The sequence below is a fragment of the Notolabrus celidotus genome, chromosome 5 (assembly GCF_009762535.1).
Source record: "Notolabrus celidotus isolate fNotCel1 chromosome 5, fNotCel1.pri, whole genome shotgun sequence".
NCBI lineage: Eukaryota > Metazoa > Chordata > Actinopteri > Labriformes > Labridae > Notolabrus > Notolabrus celidotus.
Genome location: NC_048276.1, coordinates 31,887,903 through 31,904,374, shown reverse-complemented (window position 1 = coordinate 31,904,374; position 16,472 = coordinate 31,887,903). Strand labels below are relative to the sequence as shown.

The window sequence follows — 16,472 nt, the reverse complement described above, 5'->3', positions numbered from 1 at the left end:
CCTGCTTGATTTATTCTCTCTGCAGAAGACAATAAGAGTCATTAATTGCCTCCTGGTCTCTGTTTTCTGCACCTCTGCTGCCAAATATGCAGAATAACAGATTTTACTCTTGGAAATCTCTGCAGCGCTGTGTTAGTCATGTGAAACAAGATACTACACACTGTCTAAACTGTAATTAAACAGCCTGAAAAAGAAAAATCACACAGCTGAGTAACACAATAGCATCATCAGTAAATAAAAAAAGCAAAGGTTACAACTTAGATGGCTTAAGTTTCATTGGGATGACTGAATAGTGCAGCATTGTTTTCCCTCATGGCTCACCCTTAGCAATGCAAAACAACACTGTGAGAGACTTCACACTGAACTATTGCTACAGAAATCTGGTCGTACAGATTAGTAGTACAGTAAAACATATTCGGTTTTAGCATGTTAGAAAACACGTCTGCAGAGAAACCTCCAAAGTATCAGTGGTGAAAAAGCAAAACTGTGCAGTGGAGACAATTTGTAGCATGTCATCAAGACAGAAGAAACAGAAGGAAGAAGAGACCTAATGTGAAGCTGTGCATGAGGCAAGTCCTGCACAGATCTGGGGTCAGGGCGGTGAACCAGAGACGGATAGTTTTGCCTTTTCGTCACGACATCACATGCCAGCCTGTTGTGAATGCAGATAATGATGACCAGACTAGCTGCGTGCAAACAAATCTCTCTCTCTCTGTCTCTCCTCTGTTTATCCTCATCATAACCAAAGTTTAACCGCTCATCTCCAACAAGTCCTGACAAATGTGTGATTGGAGCTGTTAATCCAAGCTGTTTCAAACACTCGCAGTGCCTCCAAAGCTGCACAAACACAGTTGTTGTTGTATTATTCCATGGTGGTGACAGCTCGTCACTGGGTGCAGACTGGGCCGGATGCTGCAGCTGACACTGTGGAGCGCTGCTGTGTATCTGCTGTCGCTTGTGTCACACCAGCATTGTTAAAACGTCTCTCACTTTCTCGCCGATCAGTGTCGCACTCAGCTGTCACTCCTGCAGCATTGTCAGCGCTCTGTCAGCATATTTAGGCAGATGAAAGGAGAGAAAAAGTCAAAGAATTCAGAGTGATACGACCCCAAGTAAAAGATTCATATTCACCTGCAGTGTGGGAGAAAGTGTCGCTGGCTTGTCACATCTTGCTAGTGGAGCTGTAATCCACTGACTGCATACTGTATGTGACGAGTCGAGGTTGAGCTGAGAAAGACAGATCCATCTGTCAACCAGGCTAGTTAGCTTCTCTTCCCTTCTCTTTCTGATGTTCTCTCTGCTTTTTTTCTCTATTTTCCATCCCCCTTCCTCAATTTTGTTCAATCTGTCGTCTTTATTCAGTTCTTACTTTGATATTGATTCTTTCTGGTTTCTTCCTCTAATCCATCGACTGCAGACATTTCCTGACAGCCTTAAACTTACTGTTGAGGTGGAGAATTGCTGCCCATAATAAGAGCTGCTGATTTGCTTACAGGATTCAGAGGAGAAAGGGCAAAGCTCCTCAGCGGGGAGTGCTGGCTATTTATTGAAAAGAGCAGCTGGTTACACCTCCAGCCTGGCTGAATTACTGAAAGGAAAGAATATTATAGAGTCTGCAGCAGAGAAAATGGAGCCAGCCACTGATGGTATATGAGAGGGAGATAATAGAGGACGGAGAGAGAAATATTAAATGGGTAAATATTAAACTTCTGAGGTTTTATTTCCTGGAAGGCAGTTCTTTCTGTCTTGGGAATGCTCTTTACGAACCTGTAGGAGTTTTCTGAGAGTGTGAGTGAGAGTGTGGTTTCTCTGGCAGGACGAGTAGAGGTTTTATGCCCTCAGACGTTTTATGCCAAGTCATAATTTCACATGTAGATGTCTGAACAACATCACAGATCATTGGATCTTGTGCCTGCAGAACTTTTACCCTTCGGTCAGTTTCTATAAAAGAGTTTGAGGCTTACTCTGATCATACTAATAAGTCATTTATAGATGTTGATTACACAGAATTCAATGTAGACATGCCGTGTCACTTCTGGTTAATTGCATCCAGCAGGACATTTTGTATTCGTACAGTCTGTTATTAACATACCCATGCATTAATAAAACATACATACAGTAGGTTAGTTATTGGGTACAGTGAGTGCTGTGGCTGCACATGCTAATGCAGTTCACATGTGTCAGGGAAGAGTGTGGATTTAATATTATGTAGGAGCACCAATTATGTGTGTATGACAGCATGCAGCATGTAAATGCAGCACAGCCCTGAATAGTTTAGTGTAAAAGGTGTTGGAATAAAATAAAGTACATGCAACAAGCTTCTGCCTCTAACAAGGTATGCCTGCATACTTACCATCTCCAAGCTGCAAGTCATTATGCACAATAGATATATCCAATCTGTCTGTCTGCAATTAGGTCCTTCCCAGATTAGGGAACAAGACAGAGAATGTTGGAATATTTTAAGAGGCTGTTTTCCTTTGGGAGATTTTTTTTTTTCTGTCAAGGAAACATCACCTATGTTATTTGCAAGCTTTTAAATGCGCAACAATTTCACACATTTTTGTTTCATCCCTTTCCTGCCTGCATGACTAACCCTGACATAAAAATGTGATGTTCTAGAAGATAAAAACATCTGGAAAAATTGAATGCTTTCTGAAACATTTGAGAGTTCCACCATTGTAGTATTGGGTTGCACCATTAGAACTCTGAAACTTAACTTTCAAACTCAAGTTACAACCACACTGTAAACCCATACAGTACTTCTAACTCATAGCCATTAAGGGTACAGAACTCAAAACCAGCTATTTAGTTGAACCAACAATTAATTAGAGTTATCCGAATGATTAATGTTGTTTTAATTATATGAGGATCCAATTTATTGAGTTATGTTTGAGGACAGTCATCGTGAATGGTTGTCTGTCTCTCCATGTTTGCCCTAGTAACAGTACCCTGCCTTCTGCCCGAACTCAGCTGAGATGACCCCGTATCCCGGGGTAAGCGCTGAAGATAATGGACAAATGCATAAAACACAAGGAAATTACATCTAGTATGTATAAATTCAAAATAAAAAAACATTTAGCTAATAAATTTGAGTTGGGGAAACTTGAAAATTAAAAAAAAGAAAGAAAACAATTGAGTAAACTGATATCTTATATGGTAATTTCAGTTTTACTCAAAAATTGTCTTTCCACTAATTAAAAACTGGTATGTAATCAGTTAATGCAAACATTTTCCCCTCTGGGACTAATAAAGTATTCTGAATCTGAATCTGAATTTTGAGTCATTTTAACTTGTTCGGGTTTACATTGCAGTATGAGCAGGAATCAGCACTCTAAAACACTAAGTTTAGAAATCTAAGAGTGGTTTGCAGTCACTAATAGCAGGAATAATTATGCATAATTTCCTCCTGCTATGTGCTCGGTATCAATGTCTAATTTTCAAAGCAGATTTAGCAAATTAAATCCAAGTGCAGAAACGTCCACAGAGTTCTGCACCTCTGTGCAGTTTGCTCCAGTTTTAGGTCTGATTGTGCCTGAGATGAGCTGTCAGCATTTCAACCATCTGCTGTGTGGATCCTGACAATTCTGTTCACATGAGCTGAATGGAGAGAGACACTTTTCACCATTTCATAGTGGAGTTGATTCCTGACACATGTGACAGTTTCCCCAGCTCATATAGACACAGACTGTTAAGAGTGAGTTAACAAATACTGTTATGTTATTTATGTATGCAGTGTTTAGTGTTTCAGCACATGCTTGCAGGCTAATTACTGTGTTCTCCCTCGTCCTTTCTTGTTTTATTTTGTTCTTCCCAGGGAGCCTCTTCTAACATCTGGTCTGGGACTGCAGATGGAAACTAGCCTTTTAGCTAACTCTGGCATACTAACAGAAATGTTGATTAATGCACACTCTCCCTGTACAATGGAAAAGCAGCTTTGGTCTACAGATTAAAAAGAAAAACTACAACAACACTGTGTTGGAGATCATGGCACAGCCTGCAAGTTTGAACTACCTGATTCAATCTCTCATTATTACAAAATTGCAAAATTGTGTTGCCAAATTGTTGGATACATTTTTGGGCTTTTTGCGTTTGTAAGATATGACAAATGTGGAGGAGAGTGTGGGATCATATGCACCAGATCATGTTAGGACCAGGAATCGGCCTATTTTGCTCCATAAGAATGTGTAATGGCTCATTTAAATGTATGCAAACAACACTGTTGCATAGTGACACAATTTTCTCTACAGCTCAGTTTGAGGAGCACTTAACCCATTGCCCTTGCTTTGTGAATTGGCTCATTTGTACAGGTTTAGTGGGTGCAAAAGTCATGTAAGTGACCGAAATAGGCCGGGAGGTTTCTAAGAAAGGATTGCTGCAAATGTCCCCTCTCTATCTCTGCAGTTTGCTCTTTTTTTTGCGTCTGATTGTGGAGTCTTCAGCATCTCCGCTGTCTGCTGCATGGAGCTGCACTGTGTGCTCTCATCGTGACAGAGTTCAAATCTATCCACATATGGATCAGAAAATGAGCTTCTTACCAGTGCATTGTAAGGTTGACTCATGACATATGTGATTCAAATTTCATCGATAACAGAACATCCTCCTGGAGTGAGCATGCAAGAACAGCTTCCTTCAGATAAACTAAAATAAAAATCTCCATCCTGTGTAATGGACCAAACTGTCTCCACACACATGTGGGCATAGTGTGCCAGTATTAATGATGAGCCTCATTGGTTGAGTGAGTTGCATTGGAAATAGAAATGGGACACTTCCCAAAAAAATGCATAATGGCTCTTCATTTTGTGTAAACAACATCAGCGCACAGGAGCATTGTTTGCCCTGCAGCACAGTTTGGGTTGCATTTAACCACGTAATGTGTGCTTTGTGAATTAGTTGGTATCTTTTATTGGGTTTATCAAGCGTAGAACCAAACAATCATTTTGTGAATCAGTCCTTTAAGTGTTTGAATCACCTGTATGACTGACACTCCATGGCTTGTTTGATATAAAGTAAAGGCCGCAGCATTAAAAAAAGACAAAGAAATGCACTGCTTGACTTGCCCTGAGGCTGTGATTGACTGTAGTGTCGATACAGCAGCTCAGCACAAGTAAACTGAGCCATTCAGGAACATCAGATCAACAAAGCATCAGGTGCAGATCAATAGCCATGACTAAATGTGTTTCTAAGTGTTGAGGCTGTGAATCAAAAGAACTCACACTGTGGGACACACTTCAAGCTTTCACAAGAAATGTGTCCTCTTTCTCATCTGCTGTGTTTTTCTGCATTTACCACTTACCCAGTGAAACTCAGCAGAGTTCCAGCAAACATGGACATATCTGACTGACTAATACAGGGGCCAAGGCTGCGTGGCACCACTTGTTACTACCCGGCTGTGTTGAATACTTGATTCTGATTGGTCAAAACAACATTAGTATTTATACCCTTTCAACAAAGTGCCATCAGGGACAACCTCATCCAACACATCAAATTAAATCAGTCCACAGAAAGGAGTCCGGCACATTTCACCTGTTCTGCCTGTTGACACTATGGCAAAAACAGCTTAAGTCAGCACTCTAAATCTGTGAATAACATGGAGGATACTTTTAATAATACTTATATTTATTTGGTTAATGGTTGAGCAGTCACCAGCAAAGAAAATAAAAAGAGAGAAGGAAAAAACTAAGAGACATTTAAAGACAGTAGGAGCTGTAGAAAGAAGACAGACGAAGCAAATACAGACATGTGATGGTGCTGGCTTTTTCAACTAAACTACCTGTGATTTGTAGCAAATAAGCAGGCTAATGTTGCTTTTTTTTATTTGTCATGGTTGTCATGAACGGCCATGGCAAATAAAAGGGGGGATACATGCGAACAATGTATAGATTAAGATAAATATTCCAAAAACATGATGATTAATACTTTGGAAAAGATGAGATGTGAATATCAGTTAATCAGTGGTGTAAGTGAGTATGGTGTGCGGTGAGTGTATTGTGCAGGTGTAGGTGGTAAAAAAGAGAAGGAAACCAAACAAGGCTTATGAAAAGAGTCCTCCTCTATCTGCAACGCATCACAAAAAGCAGAACAACCAAACAGGCCACTGGGCAACCACAAAGTTATGTCCTCTGTACATGAGGTGAGTGGCTTAACTACTAGGCAAAACCAGCTCCTCAAGCAAGCACATTTTTTAACCTGATTGCAAATTGAAATGTTAAGCTTATTTTTTTATTAATCTATTTATTTATCTAAGTATTTATTTATTTATTTATTTATTTATTTATTTATTTATTTATTTATTTATTTATTTATGTTTTTTAGTTTAATGTTGGTTTGATCCACAAGGATAAAGATAAGGATGAGGAAAACTTTTATTGTCACTCGAGGGAAATTTGTCTTGGACAACGGTACCACTGACTGATGCGGATCCTTTGCAATGGATTCACCCACCAGGAAATAAATAGAATCATCTTCAGGTTTGTCTCAGCTTGTTTACAACTTTAGCTGGTGGCCAAATGATAAGCAAAATAAAGTGTACCTTTACATCTGAGGGTCACCCTGACTGGATTCCATTATACAATAACCACCCTGCTCAACATACATTATCCCTTCAGCAAAAAAGGGAAGCTACACTGACTGTAGTCCCACATGAATAATTTGATTGTGCAGCTAAAACACAGACGATAGACTTTCACTTTTTAAAGACACTAATATTGAGGACACACAAATAGATTGTTGTTACACTATAAGTTTTATCATGTTCGTAATTACCAAACAGGCGTTGAGTAGCTGAGTTTGTACATACAATCTTCTTCCTCGTGGAAAGCTCTTCATTACACAGCTCCACAAAGTCTGGGGAATGTAATGTTTTTTTTCCATCCACTTGGGATAAACGAATCTCCTCTTAATGGCTGTTTAATTGTATTATTTACCCAAACGGGATGAGCTCTTGTTGAAACTTAGCTTGTAGCGACAACATGAAAAAAGTCACACATTAAGTGTCTGAAATCAGAGTCTCCATGATGATATATCTCATGTTGTCTCAGAGGCAAAACAAAGCTGACGGCTTGCCGCGAGGAAGCAATGTTCAGTTTTTCCAGTTTCTCATGAAAACTGCGTTGATATTTAAATACCTGCGGCTTGGTGACTTTGAGTTGGAGGCAGAGTACAGAGAGGAGAATGTAAAGTGGAGAGGAAGCCTCGCTGCATGTCGCTGCCTCTCTGCTGCAGAAACGTGAGTGAGGATAAAACAGAAGCTTCACATTAGAAGTCCCAGCTCTCAGTCTGAATCAAAACAACAAAAAGCTCTTTACTTTGCTCCTGGCTGTCACTGCACCTCATAAAGTATGTGTCATTCTTATTTTATTCAACACATAATTTTATCCCACCCAGAAAAAAGTTTAAACACAGGGATATATTCGCCTCAGTCAGCAGTGCGTAATATATCTGTTTGCTTTTAATGCACAAGCAGTGGTCTTAATTTGCCTCTTTTAATTTGCAATTAAACATTTTTGTTCTAATATATTTAAAGATGGCTTTAATATTTCATAAAGCAAACTGGACTGAAAACTAACCGTTATTAAGGGCCTTTTTGGAGCCATTAGTGATCAACGACTCAACTTTAATTAAAAGATAATACTTTTTATCTGTAGTTTGGAGCTGAATATATAACCCTGAAACCCTTAAAGCTGCAAACTCCAGAGTTGGGGCCTACCCAGAGTGCTTTGTTATTGTAATCAAAAACAAAACACAGCACTGCGATGCTGTATGGATCCAAAAATTGATCCAACATCAATACGGGAAGTTTTTCAATTTGCTGTAATTACTTTAACAAAGCTTCACCTCAACTTTATTCTTTTTTAGGATCCTAAAAGGCTTACATCAAATCAAATCCAGCTTTAGAAAAGATAAATGGACGACAGTTTTGGCTGTGTACCCATTTAATGTACATTTAGTAATCACCACAAGAAGCTTTGATATCAGACTGGTGGTTAACTGGCGGCTCTGGCACGCTAAGAGGTATTGAAGTGCTCTGAAACATAGGGCTAACTTTTATTGTGAAGCAGCTTCAAGAATAATATTTGTCATTCTGAAAATGACCCATGTTCTTTTCCACAGGGTTTCAAACTCTACAACTCCTCTACAACAGAGTCTCTGACCCTGAACTCACCACCAGCAGCTGTTAACCCCTTAGTGTTTATCATAAATCTCATCTAAACTTGACAAGTAATCAGCTGCACACCACACTGCCGATACTGCACATTAAATCAAAGTTCTTATTTAAAGCTCCTGTGAGGAACTTTCAGCTGATTTTGAAACAGACTAAAAATAATACTAAGGCATTCTCTGTCTTGTTAATACTTGGAGGAAATTTAAAAACCATCTGGTTATTTTTATCTCATAAACTCAGCACATGGCTTTGCTACAACTTGACTGGTTGGTATAGGCATAGATGGTATTTATTTTACTGTTCTTTTGTTAGGAACGTGTACCCAGTCCCCCCTCTTGGAGGATTTTTTTACTGACATTTACATCTTGAACCTGCCTGGCTATTATATGTGCTCTGGTTGAAAAATGTAATCACTTTAACTCCTCTTTTAGAAGGATTATTTGCATGGCAATGACTTGAAGCACACATTTTTGGTGTGTATCCTTCATTTTTAAGTTATTTCGGGCACTGTTTTGCAGCGTTGTAATGTGTAGTGTGAGTCCTCAAACCTTGAGTCTGAGTTGAAGTCTCGAGGCCTTGTTATAAAGACTGATTTGAGGCTCCTCTTTCAGCGTCCTGGCAGAAACTGTTGCCGAACAAGGCAGTGTACGAAGTGAATGCAGGTGAATGCATGTCCCACTCCTAACTCAGAACTGAACACATTTTAGGGGCATAATAAATAAAAAAAACATAAATCAGTCTTTGGCAATAAATTGTTGGAAGTCCTCCACTTTGACTTCTGAATCTGAAGGCAGTCAGTGCTCAAGACCAGGTCTGAGGCATCAGTGCCCACTTCCAAGTTGTGCCACGAGTCCTAGATTTGAGTACGACAACATTGCTGTCTTTGATGTTTGTGCATTTACTGTGCACATGTAACATAAAATAGGCTGAGAAGAGACAACAAATTGTGGCTACTTATGAGAAACAGGTGTTCCAACAAAAGCAAAGACGAGTTCATGTTTAACATTTTGAATATCCCGGATCATGTTCACAAATGTTAGGTTTATGTAAGACTGTGTCAAACATCTGCTATCAGCTCAGCTCCAGTTGTGTGTTGGACACTGATTAAGAGATTGACGATGAGACATTTACTCACATTAAATGTCAGAGATTATTGACACTGTGACCCTGCAGATGTTTTTATTTTTCCCTGCTGTCTTTATTTGTATTCAGCAGAGAATGACGGCTCTGTTCACGGCCACCTCTGTGAATAAAACTTGATCTATCTGATTTTCTGATCAAGCTCCACATGAATACTGAGCAGACAGCAGCAATACGTCACCCAGCTGACACGTTCATAGACCAGTGGGGGGCTGGGGGGTCTGCTGAGAAAATAAATGATGCCATTAAAGATTAATGTGTCTGTGTGAGCAGCTGTGTGTCCATGTGCATCCGAGTATATGTGTGTGAATGTGTGTCTGTGTCGGTGCGTTTGTGTTTATGAGGCAGCAGTCAGACCAGGGGCAGATATAATCAGTTGTGGTCTGGAGTATCTCAGAGGTGATGAAATATAGAGACACAAAAGGCACAGAAGAAACTCCCTCCAGGAACAATTTCAATGATTGGTGACGGTTGTGAACTATACATGAGCAGCAGTTACCCATAACCAAAATCCTGCATTTATCTGGATGCATTCTGGGGCACAATGCTGCACCGTTTCCCTGTCATTTTGTTATCTACTTGAACTTTCGCTGTCACGGTGTGTTTGAAAACTGGTACAATTTGTCCTTTTTTTGCGAGTTTGTAAGAGCCAGTGTGTTTTTGTACTACTGTCATACTAGTACAGCTAACAACAAGAACTACTATTTCAACAGAAGAGGATCTACCTTTGGTGAGCAGATTTTTTATGTGAGTGCACAGTGACTCAGATATAAGTCTTAGGTGATTAGATCACTTCGAGGTGTCTGTGTGTTTCAAGAGGTAGCGAGCCAAAGAGCAGGATAATATACCCCCAAACAATGGAACTAATACATAACCACACAATGACCTTATCAGCTCTCAAAAGGCTGCAGGGGGATCAGTCAGCGGACATAGTTACACTGGAAATATTGCTGAGATACGAAACGATACGGTACGATACGATTTGATATGATTCGATGCAATGCAGTACGTTACAATTTAATATGATACAATACATTAAATGGTGCCTATAAAGAAGTTTGTCTTGGATCCATGTGAAGGGATGCAACTATGTATTGACACTGTCAACAGCCACCAATGACAATATTAGTTGCAGGCAAATTTAATCGTCAATTAATAATCATCGTTTTTCGTGCTGATTTGCTGAGTAGTGAGCCATCTTCAACCCCTTACTATCTCTGCTGAAATATGTGCATGCAAAAAAAACAACTGGGAAGCACCAGGTCAACAAAACTAGTCAATCATACAAATAGTTCTTAGTTGCAGCCCTACTCGTTTAGCTGTCAACGCTCAACTCTGAGGGGCAGTGCTACCAGAGTTAAGGGGTTAATTATTTATATTGACCACAGATGATGCATAAAATCCTGTTGATAATCATGAGGTCATGTGGATCTCTCTGCACGATTAGGTTATGTCAGCCATATGGAGGAATGAGGTTAGATTAACCCTGAGAGCATGATGTCAAAACCTGGTTTGGGTGTTGGGTCATATTGATCTGTGTGCGGACGGGCACAGGGTTACGTTGACCTGTGTGTTGGATGAGATTATGTTGACATGGTGAGGGAATGAGGTCCCCTATATCTGTGTTTATCTATGCCATATTTACCTGACTGAAGCATGAAAGTATATGCACTTTGTTAGGGGTGAGGTCATGTTGATCTTTGTGCAGCATTAAGTCATGTTGCCCAGAATGGAATGAGGTCAAGTTGATCAGGGCAGCCTTAGGGTCACAACCTGGTTTGGGGTTTAGTCCATACTGATCTGTGAGAAGCAGAATGTGGATGAGAAGATATCAGGACCCTAAAACGGGAATGAGGTAATATTTCCTTGGTTGAAACATGAGCTCATGTTGACCTGGACACGGAATGAGGTCACATTGATGTTTGTGGAGCATAAGGTTACATCGATCAGGTGCAGTAACAAAGTCAAGATAATGTAAGCACAGCTTCCGGCCTTTACATGCAGCAGGAGGTCATTGTGACCTTGACTTGGTTAGGGGATGATGTCAATATGAGCTAAGGATGAGAAAGGATGAGCTTGAGGTCTGACTGACCTGGTGAGGGAATGAGGTCATGATGAGGCCCACCTATCAATAGCACAACATTAGCTGTGAATAAACAAGGTCTTGTTACCTAAAGCCTAAAAGTGGGAAGCAATCTTAATATTGTTAAACCTTGATGTCCTGTTTGTTCTTATTAAAGTGCATTTACTTAATTACCTAGTCAACAGAACAGCAGACAACAAAACACTGTTAACCTATTACCAGTTAAGTAGTTATTTTATGTAGATGAATTGACCAAATGTTGCATTTAAGACTCTGTGTTAGCTCTTGTTTGTTTTGTTGATTGTATAAAAAGAAAACTGGTCCAGATGTTAATTATAAACCACACTAACCCCTTGTCCACACCAATGTCATTTAGCTTTGTGACTGCCTACAGGAGGTCATGAATAAAAACGCAGGACTGAACTTCTGCCTGCTGAAAAAAAAAAAGATTACCTAGCACAATAAAGAGTGCATGTTTTTAAGTTCATGTTTCTGTGAACTCTCAAATAAGCAGCAAAGTATATTCTTTGAGACAAAAAAGCAGTTTTAAACTTTGAAACAACAGCTCATTACATTCCATCCCTTTAAAATGAGTCTGAATCCATGTTATCAGTGAGGTGTGGAGAGCTGAGGAGCCGCCACGCACACTGACTAGTGCTGTATAGATCGGCAGAGTCTGGAGAGATTATGTGCATTGATTGGACAGGAGGGGTTGGTGGTTTCAATTGATGGAGGCCTCCTGTCTGATGTTGTGTTCTGTGATTTCAGGGGCCGAAGGAGCCGTGTTCAGCAAATCACTGGAGACGCCACATGTCAGGGCCGAGCCGTTCAAGGAGCTGAGGTGAGTCGGCTGATACTGCACACAGGCAAACACAGTGATATCACTTTAAATATGACTTCATTTCTATAATGTGGTAAAAAAAACAAAAACATTCTGACAGTCAATAAACATCAGTGTGATCGAGCTCACATAGAGGACACAACAAAAACAGGATTTCTGAAAAATGAACAGAAGTGTTGATATCTTGTCTAAGCCACCAAACACCTGTTTGATTGATCCACCACAGACTGCACACACACACACTCAAACTCTTGAAGATATAACACACTAACTCAGAAACAGGCAGTGTTGTAGTTGAGTCACCAAACTTTGAGTCCAAGTGAAGTCCCCAGTGTTCAATTACGGGTCCAAGTTGGAGTTACCAAAGAAGAATCTGAGTCCAGCCCAAGTCTCATTCCCTATTACCTGAGTAAAAATAATTCAGAACTGAATCACTATTATCTGAATCAGAGTAAGATACCCATTACCGCAGTCAAAGTCAAGTCCCCATTACCTGAGTCTAAGTCTGAGGCAAGGCCCCATTACCCAAATCTGAGTGGAGTCCCAGTGACGTCAAAGGCCCGTTCCCATTTTCTGAATCCACCCGGAGGCCATTTCCTGTTACCTGACTCAGAGTTAAATTCTCATAACCTAAATCTGAGTCTGAGTCATGTCCTCATTACAGGTCTGAGTCAGAACCTAAGTTGGGTCCGCATTACCTGAGACAGAGTCTGAGACAAGTCTCCATCATCTTAGTTAATTTACTAGTCAGGTCTACATCAACTGAGTCTGAGTCTAGGCACCATTGCACAAGGGTTTATAAAGAGGTCCTCTGTTTCATTACAAACTGCCCATTGTCTAAAGCTGGACTGGCTGTGTGGACCTGTTTTGGATGTGAAGAAAACATATTTAATTTATTAACATCGACTCTCATTGGTTCTACTGACAATAAGGAATAAAGGTGGTTCTGAGTCTGAGTCCTGAGCTCAAGAATTTTGGTTGTTTTTTAAGAGTCTAAATTCTAATACCCTGACAGTCAGTGAGCTGAGCATTACCTTTAAAAACCACTGATGCCAAACTCTTATCCTTTCTTTGTCTCAGTATTATGCTATGCGGTGGGATCTGAACTTTAACGTTGCTACAAAATCTATGTTAACTCACAGTACATTGAAAAAAAATCCACCTTATAAACACAGAGTTATCATGACAGAGATCAGTCACATTCAGCTGAGACGGACTGTGTGGCTGCATCCTCTCTCATTCTCCCTCGCTGCGTCCTGTGTATCTGTGCGTGCGTGTTTATGTGTTTATGTGTTTATGTGTGTGGACAGCCGAGGATGTCTCCTTGGTGTAAATGTCTTGTTTATCATCTCTCGCTTGCCTGTGCTGTCAGATGTGATGACAGTCAATCAGAGCAGAAAGAGGGAGAGTAAGAGACCCATGGTGCCTCTCTGTAGAGAGAGAGTGATGTTCCTAACAGGACAGAAGATGAGAAAAGAGGGACACTGAGCCAGAGTTAGAGCTGTGAGCTAGGGACAACTAAAGAGGGTATATCAGGACACCTGTGGAAAGTCTCCTCTAGACTGAGTAGTAAACTCAACATAATATGTTTACATGGACATATAATAATCAGAATAATAGAATAATAGTAACCTTGACACCTCAGCAGAATGAAAGCCCAAACTCTGAACATAACCTGCTTCCGATCGGGTCTTAACTTGGTGAGTTTAACTACATTTAAGTCTGTCTACACCACATGCATCTCTTTAACTCGTTCCTGCTCCTAGTCCTTCAGTGAGACCGGCATCAAGACCTCTTACTTTGCACAACTGCACCTGCGCTTCCATGACCTCCACCAACACCACCAATCAACCACTCCCACGACAGCCAGCCCCAAGCTCCCCTTCAGCACCTTCATGGATTCGGATGAAATGTAGCCATTTATGCTAATTCAAGCATATTTACATTGGAGCACACTGCTGAAATGTTGATTAATGTTCATTATCCTAACTTATTAAACTCAATAAATTAAAACATAATGCCAACACAACAGCAAATAACCCCAGTTCAGAACCTGCTTCAGTGGTCTTCATTTTGTAATGGCTGCTCTGTGACTGTTTTTCATGTATCTGCACACAAAAGACATCCTTTGATCTAAATTTGAAAGAGAAGCAAAGAGAGAAAGCGACAGAACGACTTTGAATCAAAAATAACAAAATCTAGACAAAGATTGCAAAAGTACAAAGTGTGACGATTAAAGAACAAGAGACGGTGAGGACAGAAGTGATGTAACAGAGTAAAAAAGTCTGAAAGAAGAAAGTAAAGGACACAGGAAAACAGGACATAGAAGATGACAAAGTGAAAGAAAAAATTATTTTGTGACAGAGGAAAGAGAGCAAGAGTCAAAATATTAAAGCCAAGAATTCTAAAGAAGATAATCCAAAGATAATAAAGAGCCCAACGTGACAGGGAAGTAATGCTGCAGACAGGCGGGACAGGAATTAGAGGTCGAATAGACGGACTTTGATGACAAATATCTGACAACAGTATTTCTGTGTGCACCAATAGGATCTATGATTCATCAATCACTTCTGCCTTCCTTTTGAAAATCATGATTTCCTCTGAAAAAAAGAAGAAAAAAGTCCCATCACTGGTGCTGGGATCATTTCCGCGTGATGCTACAAACCCCTCATCATGTGATCGTCCGTATAATTTGACAGTCACAGTCCGCAGAGATGTTCTTTCCTTTCCCTTCACCCGCTGGTTTTTGCATCTTTTGTGACAAGCAGCCAATTGAGAATGAAATATGGCACAAACTATCCAATTATGTCAGGAAAGGAGAGCGAGCGCGATGGAGCATGGCTAAAATCTAATCTTACTCTAATCTCTTCCAACCCCTTGGCAGGTAGCAATCGAGGATTCAAATCCTATTTGAGGATATCACATTAACCCCAAACATACACACACACACACACACACACACACACACACACACACACACACACACACACACACACACACACACACACACACACACACACACACACAGGCACATCCCACCCAGAGCTGTCACTATTTTATGGAAACCGTAACCATCACATCCATCTGCGTGGTAATGCCTTGTCAACAGGATGTGTCCTTGCATCAGACGGATGCGTTCGTGAAAGTAGAACGGCAGCGTGGGTGAATTTGATAGTGCACCTTGATTTATGTCCGGACCATTTCAGAGCACTGATAACAGGAATAAAAATATGAAGCAATAAGACAGAAAGTGGAAATGGGTAGAAGAAAAAAAAAGCCACGAGAAGAACTGTGAGGTTAATTTCTTTCTAAAGGTGAAATGAGTCGTGGTGTGGTACACTTCCTGATGCAGCTGAAAACTTTGATGGACTCACATTCAAGTCTCAAACTCTGGAGCAGTTTGTCCAATGGCTCATCCCGTATAGACAGCCTTTAGCTCTATGCAGTCTTCACTCTACATGAGAACATTACGATGCTGAGATAGAAATGGCACTGAAGGACGAGACTCAATCAATGTCATCCAACACGAGTGCAATATGGTCACAGCATATTTTACAGCACTGGGAGAATCAGGCTGATTTTAAACTTGTAGTTCTTGTTATAGTACCTGTACTTCATATCTAAAACCATCAGGGGTCAAAAGAAAAACTACTCTTGAATTAATGCGACTTAAAGCCAGCACATTTTTTGCATCTTCATGTTTCTTTTGACTCTGCATGTTATCACACCAAAAAAATAAATTGATTAATATACAGTGTGATTTGAAAACGATTTGAGTCTTGACTTGTCTTCACTTGAAGGCACTTAAATGTATTTTGAACTGGTTTGGAATAGTCTCCCTCTTATTCAGACACCTCTTCATGACCTTGAAAGTAAAGTGAGATTATCAGCAATAAGATTGGTTATTAATTCATCCTGAATTACAGAGTCTGTGTACAGGTCAGATTTCTGTGAAAAAAGCTGAGTTGATATTAGATAAGAACAAAGAATCAAGTATGATTCAAAAGTGTGTTTATTAATTTGCTTAATCAACAAATGCATGCTTTGGCGATAGTCACATCTTTTCAACATTGGGTGATGGTGCTCATGGGAAATGCAGTCTTCATCCCTGAAAAAACATTACCGATTTCGTCCAGAGGGGGCATCAGAATCACGGTGCCTTTAATGGTTATGTATCGAGGCCCGTTGAACAAAGATAGCCTCTCACAGCACACAAAGCCCTCTGATTCATTGTATCTACTTATTGA

At 40.2% G+C, this 16,472-nt stretch overlaps 1 protein-coding gene across 1 annotated transcript in view; it reads left to right on the top strand.

Moving 5' to 3' along the window:
- Positions 1–16,472, top strand: part of sgcd (sarcoglycan, delta (dystrophin-associated glycoprotein)) — a 195,706-nt gene that overhangs the window by 156,984 nt on the left and 22,250 nt on the right. The window contains exon 6 of the mRNA XM_034684491.1: positions 12,153–12,225. Within this exon, the coding sequence (XP_034540382.1) occupies positions 12,153–12,225 (73 nt within the window). The remainder of the gene's footprint in view (positions 1–12,152; positions 12,226–16,472) is intronic.